This window comes from Heteronotia binoei, chromosome 14 (genome assembly GCF_032191835.1).
Source record: "Heteronotia binoei isolate CCM8104 ecotype False Entrance Well chromosome 14, APGP_CSIRO_Hbin_v1, whole genome shotgun sequence".
In the NCBI taxonomy this organism is placed as follows: Eukaryota; Metazoa; Chordata; class Lepidosauria; order Squamata; family Gekkonidae; genus Heteronotia; species Heteronotia binoei.
In genome coordinates, this window is record NC_083236.1 from 45,348,957 (window position 1) to 45,369,254 (window position 20,298).

The 20,298-nt window shown below is 49.4% G+C and overlaps 1 protein-coding gene across 1 annotated transcript; it reads left to right on the forward strand.

Annotated features, from left to right (window-relative positions):
• Positions 1-276: 276 nt before the first annotated feature.
• On the forward strand, positions 277-19,986 carry EXOC3L1 (exocyst complex component 3 like 1). The gene is made up of 12 exons (XM_060253952.1): positions 277-433; positions 2,641-2,860; positions 6,144-6,819; positions 8,570-8,687; positions 9,429-9,554; positions 9,694-9,794; positions 11,113-11,223; positions 11,348-11,489; positions 12,808-12,930; positions 15,158-15,313; positions 16,324-16,448; positions 19,798-19,986. The coding sequence occupies exons 1-12, from the start codon at positions 290-292 to the stop codon at positions 19,982-19,984; spliced, it is 2,229 nt and encodes a 742-aa protein (XP_060109935.1). The 5' UTR covers positions 277-289; the 3' UTR covers positions 19,985-19,986.
• The last annotated feature ends 312 nt before the right edge of the window (positions 19,987-20,298 follow it).

Consider the following 20,298-nt stretch of genomic DNA (forward strand, 5'->3'; position numbering starts at 1 on the left):
GAATTTTTACTCACAAGATTCCACAGCTTAGAGGGAGTATTGCTTGTGGGATGGGTAATTTGCAACGGAGAAGTGGCTGGATCGATGGGGAAAGGGTTACACACCTTCCTGCTGCCTCTTCAGTAAAATGGCCCCCAGTTTCTGCCCAGTGACCAGTCTTTCCCAGACAGCCATGTCCTGTTTCCGTTCTGCATGTAGGGGAAGCAGCTGGGGTGGAAGAGATTTTCCTGTTTAGCTGAAGCTTGCCCCTCAGATCTGTTTTTCTCTCTCAGAGGAGGAATGGCCGGAAATGGAAAAGGCTGAAAAATTAGCACGAGGCACTGCCTTAAAATGGGCATCGGGGATATTTTACCGACCAGAGCAACTGGAGGGCCTGGGCCTTTATCGGATCCGGGAGCTACAGCGCAACAGCTCCATCCAATCCCGCATAAAGGTGGGTGGCCAAAACAGTGAAATGCCTCCCTGAACTTCTAAGGTCCTTTTAAAAACTCAACCCTGCTTATCCATATGCCCTCATCTTAAACACATAGACGTTGATGCAAATCTCACAGATTCCAACAGAGCTTGTCCTGGAGCAGGGGTGGCCAAACTTGCTTAACACAAGAGCCCCATAGAATAAATGTCAGATGTTTGAGAGCCCCAAGACATGAAATCAGATGTTTGAGAGCCACAAGACAGGCAGGAAGGAAGGAAGCAAAGAAGGATGGAAGGTGAGAGGGAGGAAAGAAAGCAAATAGATGGGGAGGGAGAGGTGGGAAGAAAGCAACTTCAACTTTGGATGCATTCATCAAACTGCCAGCTGGCTTAGCTTGCAAAAGGGATTTAAAGTGATTTAAATGCCTTCTCCAAGTTGGCCGATGGGGTGGGGGCTTCAAGAGCCAAACAGTATGTGTGAAAGAAAACACATGTGGCTCCTGAGCCGCAGTTTGGCCACTCCTGTACTGGAGGAAATCATTAGGATAAAAATTAACAGCACCATACACTGGGGGTATAAAAACAAAATACTGCTCCCCCCCTCCATTAGAAGTTTTAAGAATGAAATCATTTCTACATAACGTTGATGTAATGCAGACGAAAAATAGGAGGCTGTCATTGGGAAAAACCTCAGTTTGCAACATGGTTGAGAACTCTTTCTGCCACCCACCATAACTCAGGTTTATTGGCATATTTAGACCTTGCTTTTCACCCCCAGTGTGTCCCACAGGAGCTGACCACCTCAGTGTCTCATTTGATCCCCACCACAACACCCCTGTGAGGTAGATTAGATTGAAAGAGGAGAACTGGCCCAAGGGCATGCTTTCACACCAGAGAGAGGGGGGATTTGAACTTGGGTCTCCTCCCAGACTTAGTCCAGCACTGCTAGACCAAGCTGACATACTCAAGTATTTGTCAGTGATATTGGAAGAATATTTTATTTATTTATTTGTTTGTTTATTTTATAATCCCGCCTTTCTCCCCAGTGGGGACCCAGTGTGGCTTATAGCAGCGTTGTCCTCTCCTCTGTTTTAACCTCACAACAACCCTGTGAGGTAGGTTAGGCTGAGAGTGCATGACTGGCCCAAGGTCACCTGGTGGGCTTTCATGGCAGAGTGAGGATTCAAACCTGGGTCTCCCTTGTCAAACATTGCAGTGCTTGTCTAGGTAGGCCCCATGAAGCAGGATGGATGCAGGGCTGGCCCTGCCACTAGGCAACCTAGGTGATTGCCTAGGGTGCTGGCCTGGGGGTGCCAAATCGGCAGCTCCCATGTGACCCAGTGACGTTATCAAGCGGGGGGGAGCACCAGAAGTTAGTCTTGTCTAGGGTGCCAGACAGCCTAGGGCCAGCCCTGGATAGGTGCAGATTTTTATGCCTCTCCCCCATCTGTGGTCACCAGTTGTTATGCACAACAAGAAGCTAGGTTGTGGACAGTTGTTATGTGCTGGAGTGAGGACTTTTTAAAAAATGCAAATATGGCAAGGTTTGGAATATCTCTTATTTGGGAGCATGGGACAGGCTTCTCTGTTTCCCCAGTCTTGTCTTTGCCATAAGAAGCATTTTTGTTCCAGAGATCTAGATATGGGCTTTCCATGAACCCCTGAAGCAGACATCTGCTGGCACAGACTTTGGTCTGCTAAAGTCAGTATTGTCTACGCCGGGGGTAGCCAAACTTGCTTAACGTAAGAGCCACATAGAATAAACATCACATGTCTGAGAGCCGCAAGACATGAATGTCAGATGTTTGAGAGAAGGAAGGAAGGAAGGAAACACTTCAACTTTAAATGCATTCTCCAAACTGCTGGCTGGCATGGCTTGGAGAAGTGATTTAAAGAGACAAAAATGCCTTCTCCAAACCATCTGATGGGGTGATGGGGGCTTCGAGAGCTGCACAATACGTGTGAACGAGCCACACATGGCTCCCAAGCCACAGTTTGGCCACCCCTGAACTCTGCACTGGCTCTCCAGGGTCTCCAGTAGAGGTTTTTCATATCATTTGCTATCTGATCTGCATTTACCTGGAAATGCCTGTGACTTTCTGTGTGCAAAGCTGATGTGCTACCACTGAGCTTCATCCACTCTCCTAGTATTTAATGTCCCCTCTTATATTGCCTACAGCACACAAATGATTGCTTTGCTGCTTTATCCCTCTGCTCTGTCTCTAGTCGACGGTGCAGTCTTACCTGGAGGGAATGAACACGGGCTTGGGGCAGCTCCATTCAGCCTTGGCAGAGGTTCATCACATGCAGCAAGCGCTGAAAAGCGTGCAGCAGGAATTGGCTTCCAGCACAGACTCCTTTCAGAAGCTGCAGCCGCTACGGGAAGTGGCGCTGGAACATGCCCAGCTAGGTTCGGTCGTCCGTACCCTGCCACGGCTTTTCTCAGGTGAGGCGTTCTTGGCAAGGTCTCCTGGCCTTGCTGGTCTAAAGGGGGGTGGGTGAGTTGGTAGACTCTTTTCTTTTTCACCACTGCAAGATGACTCCTAAGTCACTGCCCAGCAGGTATACCTTTGCCTCCCCTGGAAAAGGAGCCCTGTAGCACAGAGTGGTAAAGCTGCAGTACTGCAATCCGAACTCTCTGCTAACGACTTGAGTTTCATCTTGGAGGAAGCTGGGTTCAGGTAGCCAGCTCAATGTTGACTCAGCCTTCCATCCTTCCGAGATCAATAAAATGAATACCCAGCTTGCTGGGGGGAAAGTGTAGATGACTGGGGAAGGAAATGGCAAACCACCCCGTAAAAAGTATGTCGTGATGCGACGTCACCCCAGAGTCGGAAATGACATCACCCCAGAGTCAGAAACGACTGGTGCTTGCACAGGGGACTACCTTTACCTTACTCCTGTTTTGTAAGCTATAACAAAAGAACAGAGTTTGAATTCATTGGCATCTTTAAGACCAACAAAGTTTTATTCAAGATATAAGCTTTCATGTGCATGCACACTTCTTCAGACCTGACAAAGTGTGCATGCGGACAAAAGCTTATACCTTGAATAAAAGTGTTGGTCTTAAAGGTGCCACTGAATTCAAGTTTTGTCCTTCTGCTTCAGACCAATGAGGCTACCCACCTGGATCTTTAGCAAGAGTCAGTCTGGTGTATCAGTTGCAGCAGTAGGCTGAAATCCGTGGGTTCAAATTACAACTGGAAGCTCGCCGGGTGACCTTGAGCCAGTCAGTCTCTCTCAGCCTAACCTGCCTCACAGGGTTTTCATGACGATAAATGGAGGAGAGGAGAATGATGTAGGCTGCTTTTAAGTCCCCATTGGAGAGAAAGGCAGGGGATAAATGAGGTAAACAAGTTCAGACTGAGGGCTGTTCAGAAGGCTATAAGACAACAGCTGTAATCATTTCTGCTATAGGCATTCCCTTTCTCTATCTATTGATTTGTCTGAAATATTTGTAACCCGCTTTCCCCCCAGCCCATGGGACTCAAAGCAGCTTGCATCAACGTTAAAAAACAAACACAATTGCTCATAAACAGAAATAGAAATAAAATAAAGCAAAACATATCTTCTATTCACAGACCACCAAAAGCTGGTTGGAATCTTATTGATATTTGACGGACGGAATACTCTACAAAGATATCAAAAACGACAGAAGTTTTTGTAAAATTATCATTCATATGTTAAGAACATTAGGTTGCTTTCTCATTTTTTGGTGGGGTTTTTTTTTGAATGTGTACACCTGGAAGTCATGGCGCCCTCTGGTGACTGACCCCTGTTGGGGCCCTGGAGGATATTCTGAGAGGTGGCTGAATAAAGCCTGACCCAGTCCTCCCGACTTGGTATTCCCAGGAGGTCTCCCATCCAAGTACTTGCTGGAGTCAGCCCTGCTTAGCTTCCAAGATCTGATGGGATCGGGCTTGCCTGGACTATCCAGGGCAGGGCAGGAAATTAGGTTGTTTTCTTTGTTTTAAGCAAGTAGTTCTCCAGCATGGAATGACTGCCATTAAAGTAACTTTCCAAGGTGAAAATGGCTGCTTGGTTCATTGCACTGATTCATTGTGTGGAATAGTGGTTAGCAGGAATCATTTTGTAGGGGGAAAGGTGCAGGAGCTCAGTAGCATATCTCATTTGCATATGCCCCGGGATCTGTGTGCAGCAGGGAGAGAACTCCCCACTGCATGCAAACCCTGGCTGGAGGTTCAAGAACTGCGCTCCTGTGAGTTCCTGCTGAATCCAAGCCCTGGCGGTTAGACATTAGGCTGTAGAAGGCCGAGGTTTGCATCTTCACTCTCTGCCCTGGCTGGGTTGCCTTGGACTAGTCACACATTCTCAGGTTTCACTTTCCTCAGGGTGGTTTTGTGGATATAGTGAAAGAGAGGACATAAGCTGCTCTGGGCCTCCATTGGTGGAGAAAGGCAGGGTACCCATGGAGTAAAGAAACAACCCTCTAGAGAACAAAACCGGTCGAATGATTTTCTAGATCTGGGCCATTTCTGTCTCTCTATCTGTCTCTCTCGCTCTTGGACATTTTTGTTCCCTTCTCCCTTCCTAAAGTTGCCAACTCTAGTTTGGGAATCTGGGGATGGAGCCCAGGGAGGACTGGGTTTGGGGAGCGGACAGCGGAGGGACCTCAGCAGTGTGTAATGCCACAGAATCTCCCTTCCAAAGTTCTAATTCTGGAGCAACTCCAGCTCCAGGCCCCACCTGCAGGTTGGGAATTACATACATGTGACCTTGCAGGAAGCTTCCCTTCTCTGAATCAGACCATTAATCCATCAAGGTCTAGGGTTGCCAATCCCCAGGTGGGGGCAGGGGATCCCCTAATTTAGAGGCCCTCCTCCGCTTCAGGGTCATCAGGAAGTGGAGGTGGGAATGTCTGCTGGGCACTCCATTATTCCCTATGGAGACCGATTCCCATAGGGTATAATGGAGAATTGATCTGTGGATATCTGGGGCTCCAGAGGGGCCGTATTTTGAGGTAGAGGCACCAACTTTGCAGCATAACATCCAGTGCCTCTCCTCAAAACACCATCCAAATTTCAAAAAGGTTGGACCAGGTGGTCCAATTCTATGAGCCCCCAGAAAAGGTGCCCCTATCCTTCATTATTTCCAGTGGAGAGAAGCCATTTAAAAGGTGTGCAGTCCCTTTAAATGTGATGGCCAAAACTCCCTTCGGAGTTCAATTGTGCTTGTCACACCCTTGCTCCTGGCTCCACCTCCAATGCCTCCTGGCTCCACCCCCAAAGCCCCCAGATATTACTTGAATTGGACTCGGCAACCCTATCAAGGTCAGTATTGGCCACGATCACATACACTAAATAATGCATTTTCAATCCACTTTCAATCGACTCTCCAACTGGATGTTGCCAGTTCACACAGTAAGTCCAATTGGAAAGTGCACTGGAAGAGGATTGAAAGTGCATTGTTTAGGGTGTGTGATCACAGCCATTGTCTATTTAGACTGGCAGCCGCTTTCCAGATTTTTAGGTAGAAGGCTTTCACATCACCTGCCATCTGATCTTTTTAGCTGAAGATGCAGAGGATTGAACTTGGGACCTTCTGCATGCCAAGCAGATGTTCTACCACTGGGCCACGGCTCCTCCCCTTCCCCACCCCTACTCCTGCCTCCAAGAGGCTCACTGTGGCTGAGCTCCACCGAAACTTCCTTCATTCTCCCATTTATATTCTCAAGACCCTGAACGTCTTCTCCCTTCTCCCTCACGCAGTTCATGAACTCCTTTCTGAGAGCTTCAACCTCTTGCAACATCGGCATCTGCTGGAAGCCCACGGGAGGCTCATGGAGCTGGAGAGTTTGCGGGACAGCATCCTGTCCCAACTGCACGACCACAACCTGCTCAGCCCTTCGTACCTGGCCAGCGTAGAGTCCTACTTTGGGGGCCTCCAGAAACTGAACGAGGCCTTGGCCCAGCATCTGTGGAACATAGTGGCCCATGGGATGCAACTGATGTTCGAGGACCCGTCCCTCTTTGTTTCTGCCATGCGCATTATTGAGCGAGAGGAGGGCATCGATGCCGCCCTGCTGCGGAGATCCCAGGCCCCCGGTTTCCTCCCTCCAGGACGCCCAAAGGGCTGGCGTCAGAAGTTCTTCCAGGTGATCCGGGACACCGTAGTGGCCACCCACTTCCAGACCATACCCAGCGAGGCCCAGGGCCGGTCCATCCCCAAACACTTGTCTTCCTTGCAAAGCACCATCCTGGCCGAACTGTGCATTGTAAAAGACCTCATGGCCCAATGTTGCCCGCCCCACTACAACATCATCTCGACCTTGACTGACATGTATCACCAAGGTCTCACCCACCACCTCCATCAAATCCTGGCTCAGGACCTGGACAAGCAGGAGATCTTTGCTGTCCTCCAGTGGGTGCTCCATGTCTACCCGAGGTCAGTATCAATTAGGGTTGCCAGGTCCAATTCAATAAACATCTGGGGGCTTTGGTGGTGGAGCCAGGAGGTATTGAGGGTGGAGCCAGGAGCAAGGCTGTGACGAGCACAATTGAACTCCATCACATTAAAAGGGACTGCACACCTTTTAAATGCCTTCCCTCCATTAGAAATAATGAAGGATAGGGAGGATCTTCTTTTGGGGCTCACAGAATTAGACCCCCTGGTCGATCCTTTTGAAATTTGGTGGGTGTTTTGAGGAGAGGCATCATGTGCTATGCTGAAAATTTGATGCCCTTACCTCAAAAAATAGCCCTCCCAGAGCTCCAGATACCAGTAGATCAATTCTCCATTATACTATGGGAATCTATCTCCAGAGGGGAAAAATGGAATGCCCAGAAGACATTTCCCAGGAGGAGGGCCTCCAAACTGGGGGTTCCCCTGCCCCCACCTGGGGATTGGCAAGCATAGTATCAATACTCAGGGATGCTGTGGTTGTAACAGGGGAAGGCAATGGGGATAGCTCATTTTTAAAAAAATTTTTGAGGAAGCTCAAGCCTGTGGGTAGGGTTTCCAGCTTTGGGTTTGGATAATTCCTGGAGATTTGAGGGGTGGAACCTGGGAAGGGCAGAGTTTGGGGAGGGGAGGGGCCTGAGCAGGGCACGGGGCTTTTTTTTAGCAGACTCACAGAAACGCAGCTCCAGCTGGCTTGGGTTCAGTGGGTGTGACCTAATATGCAAATGAATTCCTGCTGGGTATTTTCCACAAAAAAGCCCTGTGTGGAACAATGGTGGTGTCAGGGGGCATGGCCTAATATGCAAATGAGTTCCTGCTGGGTATTTTCCACAAAAAAGCCCTGTGTGGAACAATGGTGATGTCAGGGGGCGAGGCCTAATATGCAAATGAGTTCCTGCTGGGCATTTCCCACAAAAAAGCCCTGTATGGAACAATGGTGATGTCAGGGGGCATGGCCTAATATGCAAATGAATTCCTGCTGAATTTTTTTTCTTAAAAAAAAAGTCCTGGCAGGGCGTAGTACCACAGAGTGATGCTGATGGTGGTGGAAAGTGCCATCAAGTCATGACCCACTTATGGTGACCCTGTAGCGGCTTCAAGGCAAAAGACATTCAGAGATGATTTGCCATTGCCTGCCTCTGCCTAGCAACCCTCCTCTTTGTTGGAGGTCTCCCATCCCAATACTAACCCAAGCCGACCCTGCTTAACAGTTGAGATTTCATAAGACTGGGCTAGCCCAGGCCATCCAGATGAGGGTGATTATCAAGTGAGAGGAGGGCATCAACACCAACCTGCTGCCAAGGAGACCCCAAGCTGGAAACCCTCCCAACAGGCCTGCTTAGCTTCCGAGATCTGATATCAAGCTAGCCTGGTTAAGTCCCCATCCACGCTGGAGAAGCCTTGGGCTGCCCCACTGCTTATGCCGGAGTACAAGAAGAGTGAGCGTAGGGCCGCGTAACTTTGCAGTGGACGCATGCAGTAAGGGGGCAGGGTGCTGGAAAACGATTGCTCCTAACCAATGTTCCCTCTAAGCTGTGGAGTTTTGTGAGCAGAAATTCTAAATTCGTGAGCTACTAGCTTTAAAGTTGTGAGCTACTGCATAAATTTGCTTTGGGGCCATTCTTCCTGAGCTAAGACAAAACCGTGTGAGCCAAAGGCTAAAAACCTGTGAGCTAGCTCACGCTAACTCGGCTTAGAGGGAACACTGCTCCTAACCTGCCTTGTTGTTCCGCAGTGCAGAAATGATGGCACACCCAAGCCTTCTCCCCGAAGTAGACATTTCATCCCTGGGCCCCGTCCTTGCTGCAGACACAGTAGATTACCTGGAAGAAACATATGTCATCAAGGTGCAGGTAAGAGACCTGCAGATCAAAGCAGCTCCGTATATGCTTCCAAGGCACAGCTGGTTGGCCAAGCAAGCTAGGTGTTTTCTCTCCCAGTGCAATCCTAGACAAGAGTTAAAGGTTTCTAAGCCCCCTGAAGGGAGGTGGAATGGTATAGAATAACCCAGTCTCATCAGATCTCAAAAGCTAAATTCACTTAGTACTTGAGCTGGAGACCTCCAAGGAAAACCTTGCAGGGGAGTCATTTTCAAACCACCTCTGCATAATCACTTGCCTTGTAAACCCTATGGGAGGGTCTCCATAAGTCAATTGCGGCTTCATGGCACTTTATGCACAAACGTACAAAAGTCCTCTGGATGGGTTCAGAAGGCTTCACTCTGCCCAGCATCGTGCTGTCAGTTCCAGCTCTGCAAGTAGTACACATGCCCATACCATGGGGTGCTGCTCCCATTCTCTTCATGGAAGAGATTCAAACTGCTTTGGGGAGGGGGAGAACCAGACTGCGTGTCAAAGATACATGTAAATGTTCTGCTGTGTTTCCTGACTTGAAATGTGAGGGCTGCATGAAAAGAGCACAGGTGGAATCACCTTTGTGTCTTCAGGAACCACCCATAGCTACATCCATCCTAAGAGGATGCTTGGCCCGGCACCTCCCAACATTGACTTGCTGGCCCCATGGCAGCCATTTTGTAGTGGCCTCCACTCCAAGTTGCTAGGCTTGGCTTAAGAATCTCCCTTCCCCCCCTCCAGGCCAGCATTTCTGAATGGATGCAGAAGACCCTGGAGATGGAGTTTAATGAGTGGTTCAGCGAAACGGAGCCAGAATCAGACTACCAGGGCTGCTTCCAGACCACCTTGCCCATCATTGCCATGAAGGTGAGAAGGAGTGGGCTGGGAGAGGCTTCCTATTGGGGAAGAGGAGGAGGAGACCTGGCTGCATCTTCTGGTACGGAAGGAAAGCTAAGGGTCCTGGTCCCCTTTCACCGTTCCACTTTCCTTCCCCTTTGTATATCAGATGCTAGATGAGAACATCCGAGTGGCCGCCCTCATCTCCGACACCCTCCTACAGAAGGTGCACAGCATGGCTCTGGCAGAGTTGGAGACCTTTCTGGGCAGGTCAGTAGTTCCCCCATGCTGCCTCTTCAGTGGGAAGCCAGAAGCAGGAGTGAGTGGTTGTCATGCGGGGAAAGGACCCTCTAGCGCTGCCCTTCAAGGACACACAACAACCAGCTGGCTGGTTCCTGCTTATCGCTAGCCTCCAGGTAGGGCCGGAAGTTCTCCTGGAATCACAACTTTGCAATAGGATTAGGATTGCGAATTAGAAACAATGCAAGAATGTATGCCCTATGATGTGTCAGAAAATGGAATTGCAAAAGTAACAGCATAGGAGACAGGATAATGCATACCGTAAAACGTGGTCCAGACTATAATCCCGTTCCCTTTATAAAACCGCCTTTCGGAACCATTCCATTATACTGTAGCCCCGTTCCCTGTATAAAAATGCCCTCTCAAACCATTCTGGTTTCTACAGTTTGCAATAAATCAGCTACAGCTTGTGAACCAGCCCATTTTCTGATATGCTGAGTAGCTGGTCTTCTTTTCCTTGAAAAAGAGGTGCCAGAACTCTCAAGAGGGAAATGAAGGAGAAACACACGGGTGCCCCTCCATGAACTTTTAAACATTTGTTTCCACAAAGAGGTTCTGGAACTCTGTTCTGCCACATTCCCCCAGGGGAAAAAGCCCTGCTGCGTAGGCAGGTTGAGTGGAGGTGTTCATAGGTGTGGAACTTCTGTGGCAAGTTGTCCCGCCAGTGCCTAGGGTCTTCTTTCCTTTTAGGCACCAAGTAAACCTAGGGTTTCCAGGTTGCTTCTGGCCACTGACAGATGATGGGGTGGTAGGGTTGCCATATCCAGACTGGAGATTTGGGGATGGAGCCTGGTGAGGAGCCTGGTGAGGAGAGGGACCTCAGTGGGGTAGAATGCCCTAGAGCCCACCCTCCAAAGATCTATTTTTTCCCAGAGGAACTTGTCTCCATAGTCTGGAGATGAGTTGTAATTCCAAGGGATCCCCAGGTCCCACCTGGAGGCTTCCTTCCTTCCTTCCTTCCTTCCTTCCTTCCTTCCTTCCTTCCTTCCTTCCTTCCTTCCTTCCTTCCTTCCTTCCTTCCTTCCTTCCAACATCTGATGCTTATTCCATGTGTCTCTTACCTTAAGCAAGTTTGGCCACCCCTAGTCTAGATGAACTGGAAGTCCTAGAGTGGCACTACATCTGTGCTGAGCTCCCTCCACTCCCCAAGCACCACACCCAAATCTCCAGGAACTTCCCAAAGTGGAGATGGCTGCCCTACCAGGCGCTGAACTTTGCACTCATGGCATGCCCAGAGGTCTAACTTGTTGAAAGATGCCCTAGTGGTAACCGCTGTGCTTCTCTGCAGCCTGACCGAGGCCCTGGTGGAATTCGACAGAGAACACCAACGAGAGCCAGCCTCCTCCAAGCGCCATGCCTCTTACCTGCTGTCCGCCATCAACAACTGCTTGGCTCTTAGGTACTCACCGAAACAATGGCTGGCATGTCTCCTTCCGTGGCTGCCCTCCTGTCCCCAGACCCCTCTTGCTTACGGCCTGCTCCAAGCCCACTTTCCAACTCTCTCTCTCCCTCTCCACGGGCAGTGCTTCCGTCTCCACCCTCTGCACAGAAGGACTGTCGGCTTCAGAGCCCAGCAAGATGCCGCCCTCGCTGAACGCAGCCTTGGAGAAGGCCCAGAAGAAGGCATGTCGGCTGCTGCTGGATGCGATGCTAGAAGATCTTCAGGTTTTAAATAATCAACTTTTATTGAATGCCCAAAACAAATTATAACAATTCCAAAATAAAAATCATATCAATCCAGAGCTGGGGTGGCCAAACCATGGCTTGGGAGCCACAAATAGCTTTCACACATATTGTGTGGCTCTCAAAGCCCCCACTGCCTTGTCAGCCAGCTTGGAGAAGGCATTTCTCTCTTTACATCACTTCTCCAAGTCATGTCAGCCAGCAGCTTGGAGAATGCATTTAAAGTTGCTTTCTTTCCACTTCTCCCTCCCTCCCTTCCTTCCTTCCAGCTCTCAAACATCTGACATTTATTTTATGTGGCTCTTACATTAAGCAAGTTTGGCCACCCCTGATCCGGAGCATTAATGAAATATATATTACAATACAAAACAGAAAGGTTCTGATAGAAGGCAGTAGATATGGGGTTCTCGGGGGGGGGGGGTCTCCATCCAGGCAGAACCAGATGAGCTTAGTTTCATTACGTGCCTTCAGACCAGAGGAGGAACACTGGCACCACAAGGCTTAACTTTAACGGAGCTTTCATGAGACAGAGGTCACTTCTTCAGATCTCATTTGAACAAGAATTAGTGAGTTCTTCTGTCTCACAAAAGCTCATAATGAAATAAATGTCGTTAGTCTATTGTGGCAAAACGAACCAGAAGACTAACTCTGGAACTAAGGACCATTGAAATTTAAACTTGAAATGGAGCGAATTAAAACATGCACATCCAAACAGGCCTCTTTAGGCTCTGAACCACTTCCCATCAGTGCCGGATTAAACCCTGTGGAGGCCCCTAGGCAGTCAAAATCTCGGGGTCTCCTCTCAAATTATCTCAGAGTCCGAGCACCCACCCTACCACCCATGACCCCCACTGCAGCCTGCAGGCACCTTCTCCAAAGCCCCTTTGACAAAGTTGTGGGGGAGAGGCAGAAAGAGGCAAACTTAGTGACGATGCCAGCAGCAGCCTCACCAGACAAGTCGGGCAAAGAGCGACTCAGTTGCTGGCTAAGTGTGTAGGCTGGGAGGACTGCAAGCAGGGAGAAAACTGGGTGGGCGAAGCCAGCCCGGGGCCCCTAAAGGTGTAGGGGCCCATGGGCCAGTGCCTACTTGGCCTAATTGTTAATCTGGCCCTGCTTCCCATGTCCTTCTTCCTGATTTTATTATATATGTGTGGCACGGATTAATGATGTTTTACATGAGAATTGCCTGTGTTTTTATGATTGCTTCATAAATGCTGCTGTGGGCTTCCTTCTCAAAGGCAAGGAAGAAGGGATATAATTTTTTAAAAAATACATGTATGTCAATCCTTTTCTGCTTCAGCCTCTGTTTGCACAGCTGCCCTCCCGTCAATGGCTGTCCAACCCCCAGATGATGCGTAACATATGTGAGGTGATCAACACCCACGTGAAAGGCTTCTGCCGGGCTCGCAGACCTTTCAGCAAGGTAAGATCTGGGGTGATAGTGCACAGGGGTGGAATTCTAGCAGAAGTTCCTTTGCATATTAGGCCACACACCCTGCTGATGTAGCCAATCCTCCAAGAGCTTTCAAGGCTCTTTTTTGTAAGCTCTTGGAAGATTGGTTACATCAGGGGTGTGTGGCCTAATATGCAAAGGAGCTCCTGCTAGAATTCCACCCCTGATAGCAGATGTAAGAATCCCTGCTGCGAACTGGCCAGCTTCTGGTCTTTGAGGATGGCTGCCTCTGCTGTGTGTTAATGCCAGCTGTATGTCCAAATCCATTGTGCATTTGTTGGACATAGGATGCTACCTTGTACAACATCAGACTAGCACATTTAGCCCTTCACAATGCACTCAGACCAAAAGCAGTTCTCCAAGATTTCAGGAGAAAATCTTTCCCAAGCCCCAGCATCCTGCTAAATTGAGTTGCCGGAGGTCAAACCTGGACTCTTACACTTGCAGTCTGTAAATTATGGCCCAGATAAGTTGAACACATACAGCCAGGCCTCATTTTGGGTAGGAGCTCACAGGAGTGGAGCTCCGGAACCTCTACATTTTATTGTGCTCTAGGGTGACCATAATGTCTGAAGGCCAGCCAGGGACACTGGGGGGGGGGGGGTGCGGAAACAGGAAGTGACGTCACTTCCGGTGACGTCACTTCCGGTGATGTCATGCCACCACCGGAAACAGGAAGTGGCATCACTTCCTGTGACATCATTTCCCCCGCGTCACCTGCCGGGAACAGGAAGTGACTTCACAGCACTTCCTGTGACGTCCCCAAAAATCCCCCAAATATCACCGCCGGAAACAATTTTGTTCTCAAATCCTGTATATACTTCATCAGTATATGGGATAAGGCACTTTCTCAACTGTGCTGCATAATGCAGCCTATTTTGAGGGGTTATAGAGTGTTTCGAGCCCGTCCCTGTGGCATCGGTCCCATCGTTGTGGGACCAAGGGGGCCGGCGCAGCGGCACGCCGAAGCAGCCTGTCACTAATAACACCGGTCAAGATGCAGGACAGGAACCTGGAAGTGACCGACAGGCTGCTGATAGGAACCCTCCAGGGACCTGATTAGGTCCCTGGGCCACATGTTTGACACCTCTGTTCTAACCTGCTTATTTGCTGCATCATGTGCTTTCATTCTATGGCTATATCCGGAGGTGAAGAGCTGCAACTGAAAGATTACGTATATATTTTTAAAGTCAAAGGCTATGGGAGGGGAGCTGGGACAAGGAAAGTGTGAGGAAAACAGCAGTGTGGGTGATCTGTTGCCACTCCAAAATGCATTTGTAGAAGACAGAAGGAACACAACACATCATTACTGTATGGATCCAGCCCCCTGGTATTATATAGTTAACCAGCAGGCTGTCCTTATTCTCAGATGTGTATGTGAAGGACACACATATTTGTAGATTCATATGTTGTGTTTAGGGTTGCTAGGTCCCACCAGGCCACCGGTGGGTGATGAGGGGTAGGATTGCCAAATCAAGATTGGGAAACTCATGAAGATTTGGGGATGTGGTTTGGGAAGGAGAGGGACCTCAGTGGGGTGCAGTGCCATAGAGTCAACCCTCCAAGCTAGCCGTTTTCTCCAGGGGAACTGATATTTGTAGTCTGGAGATGAACTGTAAATCCTGTAGACCTGGAGGCTGGCATCCCTAGCTTGTGTTTTTAGGTATACATTTTATTAAAAAAAACTTTGATGTGTACAAACCTGCAAAGTTGTGGCCTAAACCAGTTCCAGGAAGGAACTGGTTACCTCAAGGGTCCCCAACATGGCACCCGCCAACATCTTTCCTGGCACCCATCAAGGGTTTTTGGAAAGTGGGTGGGGCCAGCTGGGGCTTTTGCCCAGCAAGGCTTTTAATTGGCCACTGGAGATTTGATTGGCTGTGCAGATTTTTTTTTTCAACTGTGGTTTGGCAGCTACCACAGCACAAAGATCTTGACTGTTACTCAAGGTAAACCATGGCAGCCATTTTGTGACCACATCCTCTAAAGGTGGCCATGGGCTCAAAAAAGTTGGGGACCCCTGGATTACATCATATCTATATATTCATGAAGTGTATCTTTTACTGTGAAGACTGGCTTGGTTTCTGGCAGGACACAGACAGCACCTCTGCCCTGGCCTTAGTGCTTCTACCCCCGCCCCCCACCAGAAGTCATAAGAATATGACTGAGCCAAGTCTTTTCTTCCCTCAATGTCCAGTATCTCCTGTCAGATTCTGAACACTTGGTCATGAGCCAGTACGTGAAAGCCCTGCTGCAGAAGAAGATGGTGTGCCGGAACACAGAGGAGAGGAATCAGATGGGCCGGCAGATGTTGCAGGATGCCTCTCAGCTGAAGGAGCTCTTCTGCAGCCTGGTGAGAATTTTCCTGGAGAAGGGGATTGGCAAGTACTGGGAATCACTCAGGACAAGTGGGCTGACTTTGCTAACCAGGCCTACACAGAAGTACAAAGAGGAGGCCACAGTTTTGAAACCTCTTCCTCAGAATCTTTGCTCCCAAGATTCTCTAAGCTTGTGGTGGGGAGGCCCATAGTCACTATGGGGGCTCTGTGAGGGCACTGCCCCGACTTCTGGGGGCCCCTATGGGATGCAGCCTGCTTTTTCTCTGTGTGTGGGTTTTTTTGCCATGCCTGAGCTGGCGAAGTGTCATCAGCGGCAGCCAGAGCCAGGAGAGCTGTGTGAGGCACAGTGCATTGCAACAGCAAAAGCAGCAGGCGGAGAGGAGGGAGGTGGAGGGGCAGGAGGCAGAGAAAGCTGAGTAGAATGAACCAGTGTGGGAGGGACAGATGGAGCTGCTGGCTGCAAAGTGCTGGAGTGGGGGAGGGGGAGGTAGAAGAAAAGTCCCCTGCTTGCAAGCAAGGCGTAGTCCCTTCTTGACCCCAAAGTTTTAGGGTTGGCGGCCTCAACTTGGCCACTTTCAGAGCCTCCAGCTCTTGCCCCTACCCCAGAAAGCTTCTGAGAAGTGGCAAGCCCCACAGTGGATGGGAAAGGATGCCCCCCCAACTTTTTAAAAAGCCTCCCCATAACTTTTAAAACTCTGGCTATACCTGTGGGGGGGGGGATTACTGGGCTGGTTTTGCCCTCCATCACACACACATCAGTCTCAGTCCCATAGCCCAATTGGAAATCAGACTGGGAAGGGTCCAAAGCAGATGAGTTGCCCCCAATGTCCTGAAGATGGTCCATCACTGTTCTCTCTCACTCATCTTGCCCAGGAAGGGCAAATTAAGAGACTGGGTGGTAATTGGCCGCAACAGTTTTTGGTAGGCATGGTTTTTAAAGTAAATCCGTTTAATGGAATGGAGTGGTAGGTCAGGGGCAAGATCCACCCATCTGACTCCCATGGTAACTGTTATGTTTTCCCAGGGCTTGGAGGAGAGCGATCAGTCCCTCAAAGTGATTGCTGATCTACAGGAGCTGATCAGCCTCAAGGATCCCACCATGCTTGAACTGGTAGTGCCGGGATTTGTGACAAAATACCCAGATGTCAGGTAGAGCACCTAAATCCCGAATGTTAGGGAGTTGTCTCTGGCACCATCTAGTGCCTGCCAAAGGAAATACAACTCTTGGGGTTGGTATTATCTTTTGTTGTTGTTTTTCAGTCGCACAGTCGAGTCCGACTCTTTGCAACCCCATGGACCAAGTCACGCCAGACCCTCCAGTCTTCCAACATCCTCTGAAGTCTGCTCAAATTCATGTTAGTTACATCAGTAATGCTGTCCAGCCATCTCTAGGCAGTATAATAAAAAGGAGAGACATCACCCTGCCAACAAAAGTCCGTATAGTCAAAGCGATGGTATTCCCAATAGTAAGGTATGGCTGTGAGAGTTGGACCATAAGGAAGGCCGAGCGCAGAAGAATAGATGCTTTTGAGTTGTGGTGCTGGAGAAGACTCTTGAGAGTCCCTTGGACTGCAAGAAGATCAAAGCAGCCAGTCCTAAGGGAAATCAATCCTGACTGTTCCCTGGAAAGTCAAATGCTGAAGCTGAAGCTCAAATTCTTTGGCCACCAAATGAGAAGGGATCACTCCCTGGAGAAGACCCTGCTGCTGGGAAAGACAGAAGGCAAAAGAAGAAGTGGATGGCAAAAGATGAGATGGCTGGACAGCGTTACTGATGTAACTAACCTCCATATGCAGGTGTTACCCTTCATGGCCAGCAGGGTTGCCAACCTTCAGGTGGAGCCTTGAGATTTCCCAGAATTATAAATTATTTCAAGGCTATAGGAGCCAGTTCCCCTAACAAAAACAGCTGCTTTGGTGGGTGTATTCTAAGGCGCCATAACCTGCTGAAGTCCCTCCCAAACCCCTAACCTCCCCAGGTTGCACCCTCAAATCTCCAAATATTTACTGACCAGAAATCAGCAATACTAAGCAGGAAGGGCTGTCTGGTATGACTCAGGGAATATCTGGGGACTTTGGGGGGTGGAGCCAGGAGCAAGGTAGTGACAAGCATGATTGAACTCCAAAGGGAGTTCTCACCATCACATTTTAAAGGAACTGTGCTCCTTTTAATTTCCCTCCATTGGAAATTTGGTGCCCCTCCCTAAAAAAAACAGGGGCCCCCGAGCCCCAGATACCCACAGATCGATTCTCTATAGGGTATAACAGAGTGTCCCGATGGAGCCTTTCCCATACACAAGCAAGGCGAGGTGGTGAACTGGGGTGTGTGTCTGCCTGTTGTTGTTCCTCATCAGTTGTAGAGCCAGGTGCTGAGAATGCAGGTGGTGGCAGTGAATCAGTCAAGTGGTGAGAGGGGCCAGCTGTCGCCTCCGCTGGGCCTGTTAACCCTGTAGGTTCTGCCTGGCCAGGCCCATCATCAGAGCCCATGATACGCCCATCCCTGTGCTCCGGCCTCCTACACTCCTTTTCAGGGAGCAGGAGCCTTAACATTTAGTACATGTCTAATCCAGTTGGCTTCAATGTAATATAGTGGCAAAAGCGCTGGACTAGGACCAGAGAGACACGAGTTCAAATCCCCACTCAGCCGTCCAGTGGACATTCCACCCCCCGCTTTCTGATAACTGCGAATTGGGGGGGGGGGAGCCTCCAAACTAGGGGATTCCCTGCCTGCACCCTGCTGAGTGATTGGCAACCCTAAAGTTACTGAAGTAAAACGGGAGTGTCCAAATTACTTGGTGCCTCAAGCGGGCACAGTTTGTCTGCCTTCCCTTTTTGCCCCTATTCTATGGAAGAAATATAAACCTTCTTCAGAGTTAAGAGAAACTGTGGGGTGGCCATGGGTGGAACATCCATCTAAAAGCTCTCCTTGTAGCCACTATGGGGATGGATGCAGGGCAGTACTAAGCGCCATTTTCAAAATGGCTGCGCTACACTCCATATTCCCTAGGGTTGCCAGGTCTCCCCTGGATACCGGTAGGGGATGGGGGGGGGGGGGTTAGGGTTGCCAGATCCAGGTTGGGAAACACCTGGAGATTTGGGGATGAAACCTCAGGAGGACAGGGACCTTAGTGGGGCACAATGCTACACATTCCACCCTCCCAAGCATTCATTTTGGACTGATTTCTATAGTCTGGAGATGAGCTGAAATTCCAGGGGATCTCATGGTCCCATCTGGAGGCTGGCATCTCTAGCATTCCCCCAACCCCTCCCAACCCTTTAAACAGGCTTTCCCCCCATTATTTTGCCAAGCCACACTGTAGCACTATGATGTGTCAAAGAAAGAGAACAAAAAAGCCTTTTACAAAAGAAATGTATGGTGGCGGGGGGCGGGGGGGGGATGTAATATTTCCAGATTTTTTTCAGAAAAAAAAGTTGGGAAAATTTGAAATATATGCAATACTTACTGTCCCATCCAACCTGAACTAATTTTACTGTTTTAACAAAAATAGATCTTGGGCCAAACCCAGGAAAAGGTGGGAGTTGGCCAGTGGATTGGCCTCCACCAAATCTCACTTCCCCCCAAATGTAAATTGGAGCCAAGCAAGTTTGTTAAGCCCAACAAAGGCCTTTCAGTGTGACTGTTGCCACATTGAAAATGGATGCAGCCTGCCAGGGTTAAGGATTAAACTTTCTTTTCCAACAGACACATACATATTTAAGTATTGATGTGTTCTGGATATCAAAACCTTAGTAATGATACAGCCAAAAACTTTTGCAGATCACAATTACCTTTTACAATATCAAGTGTCCTTCAGCCCTCTAGGCCAGCCAGAAGGATGGACAATATAGCCACCTTTGCTAGATCTCAGGTGAGAGATCTGTCCTCCCTGATGGATCCAGCAGCAAGAGAGCTTCTCTTCCTATTGCCAGAAACATTATCAAAGCTCTTTCCTCACCCCCTTGACCTAGATCTGCTCAGGTCAAAACAGCTTTTCCTGTCTCCAGAGATAGTCTTCCTATTTGATACCTCCACATATATGGTTCCTGTTTGGAGAAGGGAGAAGAGAAAATGGGGTGTTTATCTATCCATCTATCTATCCATTGTCTGCTCTGCTAGACACACGGGGCGGGGCGGGGCGGGGCAGGGGAGTTTTCCTGCCTCACAATGTCCCAGGAGAAAAATGCATTTTTTCACAGGATCCACTGCCCCATTCATGCCTTTGAAGATCATTCTCTCTCCTTGAAAATCTAAAATGGATTGGAAAACATTTTCATACACTTAAAGGAGCTTTTCGCTATGCCTGCACTGGTTGCCCAGGGGAGGCCTAAGCCCCCGCCCCCCGAGCCCTGTACTGATAGCTTGGGGGGGAGGCTCAGACCCTCCTGGAAAAATCCAGTGGGGGCTTGTTTCCCTGAGGCCCCCTCCCCATAGTTTACACCTATGGTCAGCAGGAAGGCCAAGGAGGAGTGACATGCCTTCTGTCTTACTCTCCCTGCAGCGATGACCACATTTCCATGATCCTGGAAGTGCGTGGTGACGTCTCTAAAGAAATCCGCAACAACGTCCTGGAGATAATGGTGCAGAATCCACAGGCCCTGCCAGAAAACCACCAGCCTATCTTTAGTAACATTCTGGTTCCTGCTCCAGAGCTGCCCTACTGCCTCGGCAAGCCCAAGTGTGCCTGATAGACCCAGCTTGCACCCACTTGTGGAATGCCAACCTGGCTGCGGCTGCATCTCTCCCGCAAAGCTGTGTGAGTTGGAACTGGAGGTGGAAGCGGGTGAAGCCTGAGGAGGGTGGGACCCATGGGTGACTATCAGGAAAACACTCGATAAGACCCTGTCTTCCCTCTGGGCTTAAAGATTCAAGCACACTGTGCCATTCTGTGCATGGTGGGGGAACAGAGGGGGTAGAATTTCTTCTGGAAAAAATTGACACTTGCATGTGGAGGGAGAATGGTTCAGCTGTTTGGACATTGCACATTTCCCGTTCCCCAGTT